Here is a 15,598-nt window from a genome sequence, read left to right on the forward strand (position 1 = left end):
TTGCTCACCTAAAATATTGCATAAATCAAAGTGCATGATATGTTTTGTAGCTGGATTCCTTTACTTATCATCAGTTGAAGTGGCATTCCACTCTTAGATGACAATTTTCTGTTCATTCGTTTAGCAATTAAAAGATGATTAGTTAGACATAGTATTTCCTAAGCATTAGTGATATATATATATATATATATATTCATTTCTCTTGATTGAATAATTAGGAGGAAATTATCTAGAAAAATATTTAGTATATATTTGATTTTATAAGAAAGTATCAAAGTGCTTAATATAAAAGGATTATGTCATTTTTCATATCTATCTCAAAGTAAAAGTAGTCTAGTTTTACTATATTCACATAAAAAGTTATATAATGCAATCTCATGCCAATTTTATTTTTTATTTCCTTAAACCATGAGTAATTCTGAGCTTTCTTTTAAATGTTTATAGGCCATGCATAAATTTTTGATGAAATGGTTTTGTGTTCACTTATTTTCTTAAATGTTGAGTGTACAGAGCTTCCAATTTTTAACATAGTAGAGGGCCTTCTATTTATTTTTTATAAATATTTTTTATTAAAAATATAGAAACAATCTTCTTTTACATATAAATCCCAGTTCCTTCCCCCTCCCATCCTCCCATCCTCCCATCTCACCACCCCCATCCACTCCCCAGGAAGGGTGAGGCCTTCCATGAGAGATCATCAAAGTCTGTCACATCATTTGGGTGAGGGCCTAGGCCCTTTCTTGTGTGTCTAGGCTGAGAGAGTATCCCTCCATGGGGAATGGGCTCCTAAAGTCCATTTGTGCACTAGGGATAAATATTGCTTCCACTTCCAGAGGTCACATAGACTTCCCAGGCCTCTTAACTGGCACTGACATTCAGAGGGTTTGGTTTTTACGACTGGGGCCTTCTGTTTATGTGGTTTGTAATTATTTACTCTCACTTTTTCTGGGATGGATGTTTGTTTATTTTTTTTAAATAAAGAAATTCATTTTATCTAAATCCTGCTAGATTTTGAACATTTTGATGTTTTTTTATTTGCATTTTAATTTTTGAGACTTTCATACCTGTGTACTGTATTTTCATCATTTTCACCCAAGTCTCACAAGTGTTCTAAGACTGATTACTATATCACACCAAAGAAAGTTAATATAGTTTACTGTGCATTCTTTTTCTCTAATCTTGTCTGGAAGGTTTATAGTGTTAGGTTTTACATTTTTTATATCATTTTTATTTTAATTTTAAATAGCTTGTTTTACATGTCAATCCCAGTTCCCTCTCCCTCCCCTCCTCCCGCACTCCCCTTCCCCCCCAGCCTCCCACCCTGTTGCCAATTCCTTCCACAAAGGGGATATCTAGAGTCTGTCATTTCACTCTGGGTACATTTTGATTTATGATGCTTTTATGTCACTTTTGCATAAAATGTCAGATATGCTTTATGTTATAGCAAATTAATCCAGAACCTGTGCTTTCTGCATTAATTTGCTGTTTTTCTCTTGTCAAAATGCATTTTTTGAATCTTTCCAGATACCATTCCCTGTACTAAATACTGATCAATGTGTCTATTTCTTTCACATTCACCAACTAGCATGGGCTTACAGAATACTGGAAGCCAAGAAGTACAGTTCTTTCCAATTTTCCTCACTGTTTCAAAATCACTTTTACCTGTCTTTGTTTCATTGTCTTTTCTTATACGCTCTAGATGCAATTATTAATAGCTATAAAATATTGGGAGTTTGAGCCTAATTTCATTAAATTATTAAAATATATTACATAGAATTAATATTTTAAACTATGTTAAGAGTTATAAGTCATGAACTAGTGTTGCTTTTAACCCTTAACAGAGAAGTTTTTATGCAAATACTCATCCCTGGTGAAAGAGTTGAGATGAAGTGACTGTGAGGTGGTCCACACTGGACCTCCTGCAAAGCCTGGGGAGCATCACAGAGAGAAGGCACAAGGTTGTAGAGACAGAGGATGGAAAGAAGGCTATGACATTATCTATTGGGCATGACATGGTCATTATGATCAGGAACAACCAGCAGCTGTGGCTACATGTAGGAGACCTTCACACACATGCACACAAATGCACATGTGTGTGTATTCTATATAAACAAAAAGCTAAAACTGACAATATGAACTTCAAATTTTCCATGACTTCCCTAATTCCTACTGTAAACTGTAACATGTTTCCCCATGTGATCTAATTCCCCTTGTGTTCTATGGGGGTCGCTGAAAACAGGAGGCATTGTAACCGTGGTACCACAAGCAGACAGCAGGGGGAACATGAGACTGGTAAAAGATTTGAGTCTAAGACTGGCTCTAGACTGATGGTTGATAGGTTAGCTGCAGTACTGGAGGGAACTGCCCTGAAGGAAGCTAGCATGTAAAAACAAGAAGAATATTTTTATCAAAGAGTCAAATATTAGCAGAAAAAGTTACAAGGAATAACAACGAAAAAAAACATTGCAAGATACTACAAGGTACCTAAAGAAACAACTCAATGAAAAGAACAAAATAAAACTCCAGAAACCTTAGAGAAAAAAATCTATAAACTACCTAAATAAAAACAAGTAAAAAAGATACTGAACAAATCAAAAGAGAACACAAATAAAATTGGGCTCATGATGAATCAACCAAAGGGGAATATTAGAAGATCTGGGAGTAAATAATACAAAAATTGAAGGTAAGAGTTCGTTTCAGGGGCTCAGGTGCAGACTTATAGGAGACAGCAAATATGTTTCAGAGTTGAAGATAGGTCATTAGTAATCTTTAATTTAGACTTACAAAATGGAAAGAATAAGTAAATAATTGAATGGATTTACAGGATACTACCAAATAATAAAATATACATTGTATAACTACAGAAGAAGAGAGAATGGAGAAAATAGGTGCTCTGAATTGAAAGCAGCCCAAACCTTAGGATGAAAGTGGACATATAAATTCAAGAGGTTCAGATAACTTCAGTTAAGATAAAACCAAAGCAGACCATGTTGGAACCCTTTATAAGGAAACTGTCTAATTCAAAGAGGAAATGAAGCTTTGAAGATGCCTTGATGCAGCTAATCCCATTCGAGTGTGTTTTCATATTAAGAGAGAGTTAGTTTTTCAACAGAAATCTTGCTGTAAATGAATGGTGCAGATGCTAAATAGGAAAGGCCCAGAAAGAACAAGAAAATGATAACAACAAAAATGCTGTAAACCAAGTGTGTTCAGCAATCGTGACTTTCAAAATGAAAAACTAAAGTATTCTTAGAAAACTAAAACTTTCTAAAAAATTCTAAACAGAGCCCTACAGATTAAAATGAAAGATACACAGAACAATATGAAGTTAAACAAATGTAGGTATTTTTGCAATAAGACAAGTTTGGACAAATATGTTAAATGGCTTTATTAAAATTTTGTCATATACAGTTAAAATAATAAAGCCATTAAAAACCATAAATCTAGATCAATGGTTATATAACACATAAGAAAATAATTGGTGGCATCAATCTCATAAAATGAGAGCGGGTTGTATAGGGCAGAATTTTTATGTAATTAAAGTTATCAGTTTAAAATACAAAATCCCGCAACTTTCATATTATTGTATTTACATTATTAAACGAAATTAAAGATCTATAGATAACATGGAGCCTGGATAAGAAATTGTGCCAGCTTGAGGAACTAAGGCCAATTAATTTATTTGTCAAGTATTTAAAGTGTAATTGGTAAATTTGAGAGCAGCTACCAGGTTCTAAGCATCACACACGTTAGAAGATGGAAGAAGAAGAAGAAGAAGAAGAAGAAGAAGAAGAAGAAGAAGAAGAAGAAGAAGAAGAAGAAGAAGAAGAAGAAGAAGAAGAAGAAGGAGGAGGAGGAGGAGGAGGAGGAGGAGGAGAAGAAGAAGAAGAAGAAGAAGAAGAAGAAGAAGAAGAAGAAGAAGAAGAAGAAGAAGAAGAAGAAGAAGAAGAAGAAGAAGAAGAAGAAGGATGGAAGAGTGGAAGAGGCCAGAGGGATACAGTCCCCCAGTCTAGAAGATACATGACTGTATTTTGAAGACAGAAAGATTAGTACATGATCTCCTGGAAATGAGTAATGAGTATCGGGGTGCTATGAGGAGATGGATATGCCAGATTACTTGGGCCCATGACAGGAATTACCAGGGCAAAAGCACTCCTGGAAGGTCTGGAGAGATGTAGAAACAGAGAATGGCCTTGTACACAATGGATACCCAAGCTACTTAGAAGGATTTAGGTTGACTCTGACAGGGGTGTAATGAGATGGGAAAGGGCATGTCTGGTGATATGCTAGCCACCTGTTAATAACGGGGAAAGAAAGGATCTATTAAGAACAAAAATGGCAATGAGAAGGTATAAAGTGCAGAGAAGAGAGGAAAAGGAATGCAATGGTTGACTCAAAAGAGTTAGAGGATCTAGCTGAGCTTTAGGTGTACTTTGGGTAAACATGATTTTGTGTGTGACAACCTGCACATATGCAGAGGCAGAGATCAAATCTCACTGGGGATTAAAAGCATGCTGTAGCACAGATAGGTTTGGGCTGATTCTAGCCTAAACTTGAGGAAGCAAAGCAAAGTGCATAAGGCATCCCTAAGGAAACTGGACCTGTGACCTGGGTCTTATTAGCACCATGTGGTGCCACACTGTGCTAATGACAATTAGTCCAAACCAGAAGCAACAAAACCAGTAGGGGGTCCCCAAGGACCAAGGGGGCACTCTCTGGGGCTCATTAGCCATTATCTGCAAACAAAAGGCTAGGTAAATGTTGTGATAATGGTCAAAGGCCAGACAACTCAAGGGAAGATAGGGCTTCTATTAGGTTCCTGGAAATCTGAATAGCCTGGAGACAACAGAGGCCTGCTCCTCCCATTTCAGAATCAGGGCTGAGTGCTAGTGAAGGGATCTTTCTGTTCCTGTTGCAATTTCAAGGTCACCACAGTCCTTCTGCTGGGACAAACAGACTCTTAACTAACCACAGTGTTCCCACTGAGGCTTCCCCATGGGGCTCTGGCAAAGACAAGCCTGGACATCTGTGCTCACCTTTCCTTCCCCCCACACCCTACCCATTCCCCCAGACTTGGTGCAGCAGACATAACATAAGGAGTACAGCAGAGGCAGTCCACTGCAGCGCTAGAGTGTGTGAGGGTCGCTGGGAGAAGCCAGGTGTGGTGAGTAAACTATTGAAGACAGAAGCAAGTGTGGGAAAGAATGATAAATGACAGGCATGCGGGTGACAATATAAATGGAAGATGGACAGGGGTGGACGCGGGGAAACAAGTAACAGCACAGAAGAAGGGGAGGCGGGTAGGAAACTGTCTACTTTTAAGCCTGGGAGCTCAGGAAAGAGGTCAGAAAACACTCTTCGTAGAATGTTACTTCATTTCCTTTAACATAACACGTGGACTAGAGCTGAAAAGTTAAAGTTGGACAGGTAGGGAGACAGGAAAAGCATGATGCTGTCAGGGAAGATGCTGAGACGTAAGGCAGAAACCTGAGAAACTGTTCATCAAGCCATGTCAGGTGCAAAGGACAGATGCTGCTACAGAAAAGGAAAACAGAAAGGATAGGCGTTGGGTTTAAATCACTCCAAGAGTAGGAGGAGTGAGGGGAGAGGCTTGTAACCGTGTGCTGGCTGCAAGTACCAGGATGTGTGGGGACAACACATACAGATGGTAATGAATGGAGTAATGCCCATGAAGGAGCAATGTGCAACAATGCCCGAAGAACCTGGGAACCTCCGAGCCCCAATAATCTTAAACTGTGATGTAAAATGATGAGACAGATACAGTGGCTCATACAAGAGCAAGTCCTGTGAAGCAGCACACAGCATTAAAGTGGGGGAAAGACTTGGATAACAGGATAAAATGCTCAAAATTTGAACACCATACTTTAAAAATATCATTTATTCACAGCAGGCTTTGTTGCCCAAGCTTATCACTGACACATAGCTTCATAGTGTATAGTGCAGGTTAGTCAAAACCCCGGTAGTCAGTTGTTCTGGATGGTAAACTTGAGGAACTTTGAGAAATGAATCTGAGCTGATTTCTGATTTTCTTCCCCACCACCAGCCCCCAGAAAGAAAAAACTGCTAGGTCCTTCAGGGAAAAGCCAAATCCCACAGATGCCACTAATGAAGACACAGTATAACCAAAAAAATGTAATACAGCATGACACAGAGCTGTTTCCTGAATTCATCCACACACAGATATCGGGGCTAATAGTGCTTAGGGTTATCACTTACACCAAAGGTCCATAACCTGGCTGCATATTTATCATCCTTAGATTGTTTCTTGCTCAACTCTGTTCTGCTCTTGCTTTATCTTGTTCATTTCCTATGGGTATTTTCTCACATCCATATTTCAAATTTTACTCACTTAGTATCTTATTTTGGTTCCAACGGTGTTCAGTACTAAGGAATCTTTCTTACTGTGTTATGAATTAATGTTGAGACATGTGGGAGTCTCTCAAATATGGAAGACACTCACTGCTTTAATGAGAAATTCACACTCTTAGCCATGCTTCTGACTTTGGCCCATTCTAGATTGCATAACTTCCTGAGCAGTCGGTGCTATGAGTTCTGTCACATTGTCCACACACTAAAGCCATTCTAAGATTACAGGCTTGAGAAAGAAAAGAGCAATGTCTGCACTGCAACCAGAGAGGCTGTCCAGCCCTACTGGTCTGGTGATTGTCAGGGAAAAAATCATGAAGCATTTAAATGTCAGGGCTAGGCCTGGCACACAAATTACTGTGAATTTTTCATACTGTCTGCCACTTCAGTGTGTCTGCAAATTGTCTTCATTATACCAGTATCAACTCTCCAGTATGACTAAATATCCTGTTCTAATCACTGAATCATCTCAGTCCTTTGAGTTTCAGGTAACAGGAAGCTATTTCATAAAGTACAAAGCCTTTGTCGTCTAGAAAATGTTGTGTGGCATTTATAAATGTCTTTCAGTGACATTGTCTTCTTTGTCTGTGATGGTTATCTAAAATTAAATTGACAGAATTCAAGATTTTATGTGGAGATTGCTATTTATTATATATGGAAACCAAATAGGAATAACAATGGTTTGTGTGATTTGAAATAGTATCATAAGGAACAAGTTTATGAGATCATATATTTATGTGCGAGTTCTGCAAATTGATAAGATGTTTATGTAGTTTCTGTGAACATACATGTTTATGAAGCTAAAGAAGCTACTAATTGCATAAGTGTGATTAATAGAGACTTTGTTTTTTCCTAGCTGTCTGAAGTGGTAAGAGATAATGAACAGCAAGTAGCATTGAGGATTTAATTCGTGGGCATGTACAGGATAACAATATATATGCATGTCCATTGTTTTTGTTTCCATGCCAGTACATGTTTAAACATCAATACATTTTCAAATTATTTGTCTAAGAAAATATTTGTTATTTCATCTCTTGAATGTGATATGGGTTAGAACACACAATTTTGTTTTAATTTGGTCTCCAGAAACTGTAATAACTTTTGGTAAAATATAAACTACATGTATATGTGTATGAATGTATACGTTTCTAAGTTTGAATGTGTATGTGTGTAAAATGAGAGATGTATGTGAGTGCTGTCCATATCCTATATATGTGAGTACATACATTTCCTAGTGAGTGTGAGATGTATTGACGTATGAATGGACATGCTACATGTGAACAGGACATATATGGAATGATTTTTAATTGAAAGAATGAGATTTTTTGATTTAGAAGTTCTTATATGTGTCTATGTAAATTGCACCAGTCTCAAACCTCCCTTTTATTTTTATGTTCTACCAAGCATACCCAGTATTTGACATATTCCTGAAACTCAGAAATGTTCTCTGAGGTGCAAGTGGACCTCAGTCATCCTGATTACCAGCCCATTCAGAAACACTTTCTAGAGTCTATGTCATACAAAGACAATTCAACATCCAGGAGGAGATAGTGGGAACTAGAAAGGACCACAATGACAGAAAAACTAGTACTGTGAGAAAACATCTATGGGGTGTGGATGAGGGTGGATGGGTTGGATGGGGTTAGGTGGGGGTGGATGGAGTGGATGGGGATGTTTTAAGAAAGGAATGTGGATGAAAACATTTCATAGAAAGAGACAGAACCCAGAAAAAAATGTGAAAAACAGTGAAGAAAATGCTACATAGATATGTAGAGGATTTAGGAAACATTTTATTTAAAGTTGAAAATATTCAAGGAATGATATTCACAGCAATAAATAATAAGCCTTCTCTTGAAGTTTTATAAGTCATAAGAAAGGCAAAGAATAAAAGATGAATAACAAAGGATGGCAGAGAATAAACCACACTCTGTTCCCTAACACAAAGAAGATAAGAAGAGACATGTCAAGAAAGTTGAGAACAGAGGAGCGATGTCTGCACTGGAACATCATGATGCAGATAAGATGCAATGATCAGACAGAGAGAAAGAATATTCTTCTATACAATATAATATCTGAAAGTGTAAAAAGCAATGACACACCTACGTATTTAAAGAATCACAGTAATTCTGAAAGGTTCAGATGCATAAATTAAAATACAAGGGAAGTGATTTAAAAATTACTTGTGTAGGTCCCAATGGGAAAGGGTTTATAACGAAGGCAGCCTTTCAGTGGTATATGACAACAAATGCCTGCAATAATCCCAGCTACTTGGAAAGCTGAATAGGGGGATCATATGAGCTCATTAGTTGGAGATAAGCCTGGGCAACACAAGGAAACTGTCTCAAAAACAAACAGAAACAAAGGCATGCCCATCTACCACCACATTTTTAAAGCAGTGGCTAAACAAAGAGTTTTAGGCAGCTACATTGTCAAATTGCACTTGAGAACTAGGAAAATATATAGAAAAGGGATAGGAAGGCAGATAAATTATCAGCAAAGTCTGGGGTGTGGCAAAGGGAAATCCAGCAAAGAGAACATAATGAGTAGAAAGGGTGAAATCCAGAGGAGCAGCGATGCAGCTTCCCCAGTGACTGAAATGAGATCATCTGACATGAGATCCTGCCTCATAAAGAGGAAATAAAACATTGGAGCTGAGGTAACAGACATAGAACTCTAGACAGATTCTGTTTCTGATTCTTCTTGTCCCAAGTCATCAGTGATTGGATCAAAATAAATCCTGAAATATCCATCCAGGCTCTCTCTAGCACTTCCATAGATCTGCAGTGACTTGAGTGATACTCATTAACGTTTGAGGTTTTGAAAATATACATGACACCATAATATATAACTATTTTGAACATTTTTTTCTAAAACTCTGCAATAGATCTTCAATTGACACTATTTAAAGTTCTGTTGCTCATTCTTTATCCCTTTATGAAAACTTCTATGTGGTTTCCCTAAGAAGCACAGCCCTTCAATATGCCTTTTTATGTCATGCCAGGCTAGCCTTCAGATACATCAACTTAATTGCCTAGATTATTAATGGGTTTATTTCATTAGGACATGCCCAATTGCTCCCAGCAGAACTATACAGTTTCATAATAAAAAACTTCAATTTAAAATAGTTTTTAACATCTATTCTAGAAATTTTCAGCCTTTAGAAATATTTTTATCTTATACAATATGTAAAAGTATACTTTGTCTCTTAAAATATGCATTCGGTCAATAATAAAGGAATTAATTTTGTTATAGATTTACTTACTATTTACATATTTTCTCTATGATAACCACTAGTTGTGCATGACTCTTTTATATTAGCTTTTCCAAATTCTAAACTTCTGACAGTAATGTAGGCTAAAATCACTTTCGATGAATGAAATTATTGTCCCATTCAGTCCTTCATATTTTACTTGTGCATATGGTGTGCAATTAATTTTACCATTGTTTTGTTACATTGGTTTGGTTGGGTTAGTTTTGGTTTGGCTTGGCTTCATTTGATCAAAATGGGGTCTTTCTAAATTGCTCAAATGCCATAAAGTCACAGTTTCTTGCTCCACCTCCCAAGTACTGAAATCATATCTATAACCACCATCCCCAGCCTAGTTGTTTTAATTCAGCATTGCTACATTTGTTGCTATTTTAACTTATGAACTAAATATACTCCTTAGTGTCCAAAATGAATTTTCCATGCTATTATAAAGTTTCATAGTTTTTAAACATAAACTTCATGATAAGCTTACTGATTGCAACAAAAAGGTCTGCTGGCCTGTTCTTTTGGCATTTTTCCTCTTGAGTCTTCTGGTCTATAAGTCGGGAATATGTTTGCAATTTTTGGAGCTTTGTAATTCCTTAGCATTTCTTTGTAATTTTCAGAATATAAACTTAGATATAAATTATTTTTCTTAATGCTTTTTAAATGCTATCATAAATACAATTACTTTCCTAATTTGATAGTGAATTCGCTCAATGCTATCACATGGAAACATGATCATGTTTTGCTGATAACCTTTAAATCCTGAGACGTTGTTAAACTCATTGATTATTTTAATCAGTACATTTCAGACAACTCCTAGAGTTTCTGCACACGACATGAGTTCATCATCATGTGGGTAGAGGCTATTGCATTGGCTCCTAGCCAAACCGAAAACTGAAACAGCCCTCTTTACTGTGTAACTAAGACCCCCTCCTCAGCATGATTTGCAAAGCAAGTAGGAAAGGTGTATCTTTTCTTAAGTCTAAGTCCGTTTTAAACAGAGGAGTATCTCTCTATAGTTTTCTTCTTTATGTTTACCTAAGTTTAGAATCAAGATCATCCTACATAGCCTAAGAAAACTGAAGTTAAATCTGAGAGTTGAACATAAAGAGGTGGGTATCAGGAAAACCAAGGCTTTCTGAGAAACAAATCATTTTAGAAAATATCTAAGTAGTCAATATGTCATTAAAAGTCATTTTATCAGTTTTCTCCGATGTAATGCCAGTAGGTTTATCAACCTTTCTCCAGGTCAGATCCCATGTGCAGGAGCAGTTGGCCAATACAAAATAAACTCAATAATATTTTTGTTAACTTTTTTGTTTTACTTGAGCATTTTTTCAGATCTTGTTTTGCGCTGTGTTTTAACAGAGAGGGAGAAAGTAGAGTTGGGTGAGTAAAGAGGTGGGAGATGTGGGAGAAGGTGGGGAGGGGAAGGAGTATTATCAAAATATACTGTATAAAAAATTCAGCACAACAACATAACAATCTAACTTATGAGAGAAGTAATTTGTGACTTTAGTGAGAACTGGTAAAGGAGATCAAATGTGATTGTTAAGGAACACAAAAGGCAAGCTGTCTACATTTAGGAAGAGAATAAAAACAATAATCATGTTAATATAGATCTTCTGTCTGTGTTCAAATAAGGGAGAACATTAAATTAGAAGAAAGTACAGACAGAAACAGGGTTAAAGGAATATACATAATCACAAATAACAGCTATACAAAACAAGTCACAGGACAAGAGGTGGGTATGCATGCACTATTTGAATGAGTCTGTGCCTGGAGGGGAGAGGCAGGTTGTGGTTGAGGGCATCATCCAAAATATTATATTATAATATACATATGTATTCAAAAATATCATGCCATGATCAAATAAACTTAATTACTTTTCAGGTTCCAGCGTGATCCTGAGCTATGTCAATATTATCTACCCAGGAAACCTCAAATAGCAGCACATCAATGGCCCCAACTTTTCTGTTAGTGGGGCTGCCTGGCCTGGAAGCCACACCATCCTGGTGGACAATTCCTCTCATCACTGTCTACCTTCTCTCTGCCCTGGGCAATGGCACAATCCTCTGGATCATTGCCCTGGAGCCCACACTACATCGTCCAATGTACTTCTTCCTCTTCTTGCTTAGTGTGTCTGATGTTGGCTTGGCCACAGTACTAATGCCTACCCTGCTAGGCCTGGCCTTTGCTGAAACTCACGCTATCCCTGCCTCAGCCTGCCTCCTACAGATGTTCTTTGTCCATGTGTTTTCTGTTATGGAATCCTCTGTCTTGCTTGCCATGGCATTTGACAGGGCATTGGCCATTTGCCGCCCTCTCCACTACCCAGCACTCCTCACCAATGGTGTCATTAGCAAAATTGGCATGGCCATCGCTTTCCGATGCCTGACTCTCCATCTGCCCCTGCCATTCCTGTTGGCTCACATGCCATATTGCCGCCCACAGGTCTTGACACATTCTTACTGCTTGCACCCAGATATGGCCCGCCTCGCCTGCCCAGGAGCATGGGGTGCAGTCTACAGCCTGTGTGTGGTACTGTCTGCCATGGCACTAGACCCTCTGCTTATTTTCTTCTCTTATGGCCTGATTGGCAGGGTATTGCAAGGTGTGGGGTCCACTGAGGATCGCTGGAAGGTTTGTCAAACATGTGCCGCCCACCTCTCTGCTGTGCTCCTCTTCTACATACCCATGATTCTCTTGGCACTCATTGACCGATTCAAGCTTCCACTCCCTCAGCCTGCCCATACTCTTCTCTCCTACGTTCACTTCCTGCTTCCTCCACTGATAAACCCAGTTCTCTACAGTGTCAAGATGAAGGAGATTAGAGGAAAAATTCTCAAAAGGGTACTGCCCACGAAAGTGGACTGTGCTCAGTGAGGGAGGATGTCCCTCTACGCTTGTGCTAAAGAATTCCCCGAACAAAGGCCTCCATGATGAAAACTCACTTCACTGCTGGGCTGTGGTGGTGCAAGCCTATAGTCCCAGTACTCAGGAGGCAGAGGCAGGAGGATTTCTGTGAGTATGAAGCCAGTGTGATCTACAGAGGAAATCACAGGACAGACTCCAAAGCCACACAAAGAAACCCTGTTTCGAAGAACCAAAAAAAAAATTAAAAGGTAGAAAGAAAGAAAGAAAGAAAGAAAGAAAGAAAGAAAGAAAGAAAGAAAGAAAGGCTGGTTCACCACTCATGACTGGTCATGTAAGTAAGTCTGTACATACCCATATACAAATCAGCTCCTTTTTTCTACAAATGTGTATGTACATGCTGAAGAAAACATAAAAGCTCAAGAGAACAGAAGTGATCCATCCTCTATGGCACGACCTATCAATGGCATTAGAAAAAGCTATGTCTTGTCACAGTCATCCTAGTATGGGGCATACTTGTTAATTACATCACTATATACTATGTAACTGAGAAGAATGGGCAATTTAAAGTTGCAGGGAAGAAGAAAGAGAAGATGAGCCTCCTGCCCAGCTGGAGAACTTTTCACCTGAGTTGCAACTCATTGTAGTATTCTCAGTGATCCTCAGAGGAGCAAACACCTCTTATTCACATTCTTCAAAACCAAGAGTGGGGCCATATAATTGATCATCCTGGAAGTAGCATTAGCTATTTTTCATTATTCAGTTTTTGACATATCAATCTCAGGTCCTTCTCCCTTCCCTCCTCCTCCCACCCCCCACCAGCCCCAATCCCCCATCTCAACCCCCTCCACTCCCAAGGGAGGGTGAGGCCTTCCATGGGGGATCCTCCAAGTCTGTCATATCATCCCTGGCAGGGCCTATGCTATCCCCCATGTGTCCAGGATGAGAGAGCATCCCTCCATGTGGAAGGGGCTCCTAAAGCCCATTTGTATGCCAGGGATAAATACTGTTCTACTATCCGGGGCCCCATTGATTGCTGAGGCCTCCCACATTCAGGGGGTCTGGATCAGTCCCATGCTGGTCTCTCCGTCATTAGTCTAGGGTCCATGAGCTCCCCCTTGTTCAGATCAGCTGCCTCTGTGGAAATTTTAATCAAAGTTTTAATACATGTATATTTGTGCTTAAAATCCACTGCAATTCAGAAAAATGAGTAAGTAAAGATAAACATATCATTCAAAGTTAACCATACTTGGGCTCTTAATTAATGGTAATAGAGTGTCCTGAGTGATAGTAAATACTGCTACTCCAAGTACTTAGAAGACTGAGGTAGCAGGATTGTGAACTCAAGGCCTGCATAAGCTAAGTAACAAAACTACATGCAAGGAGTGTGTCTGTGTGTTTATGTATGCACATGTACAAGTATATACAACTTATGGATAGTGCATGAGATGTCTTATTATTGGCCCTTTACTTCCAAGTCCTCAAGCGCATCAGGTACTTTCATTATGGTTTTGATCTTGTGCACATGATTTGCAGTGTTTTGTGCATATCTTAATTTTCTAAATTGGGTGTTAACGAATGTGACGAGAAAAGGAATCTTCAATGGCATGCGACTGACTATACTATGGAAAGGGCATAGTACAGAACCGAGCAAAAGCTGCACCCCAAGGCAAGTGCCTGCTTCTTGTAGACTTGAGGCAGAGCCACTGATTCAAATCAGTCTAGATCAAGAGGACATATGTCCATCTTGTGACTACATCTAGTAACTACAACAAGCACTATGATTGTGTGCAAGTGAAGCTTTGTGGGTGGTACTCAACAAAAATAAATCAACACATTTAATTTCTATTAATTCCACAAGCACATAATGTTTTCTCAATTTTTGCATTAACATGACTATTAATATGCTTATATGAAGAGCTTGCCTTGTTTAAAGCATAATAGTTACATAATATTCTTCATGCATTTGGGGGGTTACAGAAACACACTTTTTTAGGGAACACTAGGTTACAAAGATATAAGAAGAAAATGTGACTTGAAGATCCACAAGAATGGTGGTTTCAGAGATGCATGAAATATTTTGGGAAGCTCTAAACTGTACCTTGGTGTTTTATTTTTATTAAAGAAGATATTTTGTATATAATATATTATGATCATATTCATTCTCTTTCATCTGCTTTTATTGATGATTGAAATCCTTCCAAGGCAAATAGCACAGACTTCATTGATTCAAATGACTACAAAACATTTGATGGTATGAATGGACTATAGTTTAGTCAATTGTTTCCTATTGGTGATCATTAAAGATGTCTTCAGTTTACTGCTACTCCAAACAGTGCTCTAATGAAAAATCCCTCTCACCCTGAACTCTTGGGGAAGGGTCTAGGCCCTGCCCTATATGAAATGACAGACTATGGACGCCCCCATGGAGGGCCTCACCCTCCCTGGGGAAATGAGGGGATAATGGGGGGTTGGGGGAGGGCACAGGAAGAGGGGAGGGAAAGGGAGAGGGACCTGGAACTGACTTGTGAAGCAACCTTGTTTCTTACCTAAATTTAAAAAAACAAAAAAATTAATAGAGAGCCATTGAGGAAGATAAAAAAGAAAAATCCCTGTGTAACTCCTTTTGAATATTTATATTAGTATTTCTGCAAGGGTGCTCTCTGAGTTATTACTAATGGCTCTATAAGACTGTAAATTGAAATTTTCTGTATATAACCCTTTCACAAAAGATCATATGCATGTACTTTATGCCTTACAGAAGAATATAGTTTTATTCCATATCAATGAAAGTGACTGTTGTAGAGTTTTTAAATTCTTATTCATTTTATAACTATGTCTCTTTACTTTATTTTAAATTTCCCAAATAATGAAAAAGAATTTCTCTCATATGTCTATTAATGTTTCCTGTTCCTATTTGTATCCTGTCCTATGAAGTCTACTAAAAAGAAACATTTATCTAATTTCTATTTTTATATTTTAAGTTTAAATTTGCAAGTGATATTAGTTTCATGTCTTTCCAATTATGATACTTATGTTTAGTTTTCTTCATCAAACAACTGTCAAATAATTTTACATAACCAA

General features: G+C 38.0%; 1 protein-coding gene across 1 annotated transcript; it reads left to right on the forward strand.

Annotated features, from left to right (window-relative positions):
- The first annotated feature begins 11,554 nt into the window (after positions 1-11,554).
- LOC101828110 (olfactory receptor 51S1) lies at positions 11,555-12,526 on the forward strand. The gene has a single exon (XM_005074141.1). The coding sequence runs from the start codon at positions 11,555-11,557 to the stop codon at positions 12,524-12,526; it is 972 nt and encodes a 323-aa protein (XP_005074198.1).
- Positions 12,527-15,598: the final 3,072 nt, after the last annotated feature.

Source organism: Mesocricetus auratus, unplaced genomic scaffold (genome assembly GCF_017639785.1).
Source record: "Mesocricetus auratus isolate SY011 unplaced genomic scaffold, BCM_Maur_2.0 Super-Scaffold_4256, whole genome shotgun sequence".
Classification (NCBI taxonomy): domain Eukaryota; kingdom Metazoa; phylum Chordata; class Mammalia; order Rodentia; family Cricetidae; genus Mesocricetus; species Mesocricetus auratus.

Excerpts from the sequence above, each read along its gene's own strand:
- LOC101828110 (XM_005074141.1), top strand. The coding sequence starts at position 11,555 with ATGTCAATATTATCTACCCAGGAAACCTCAAATAGCAGCACATCAATG.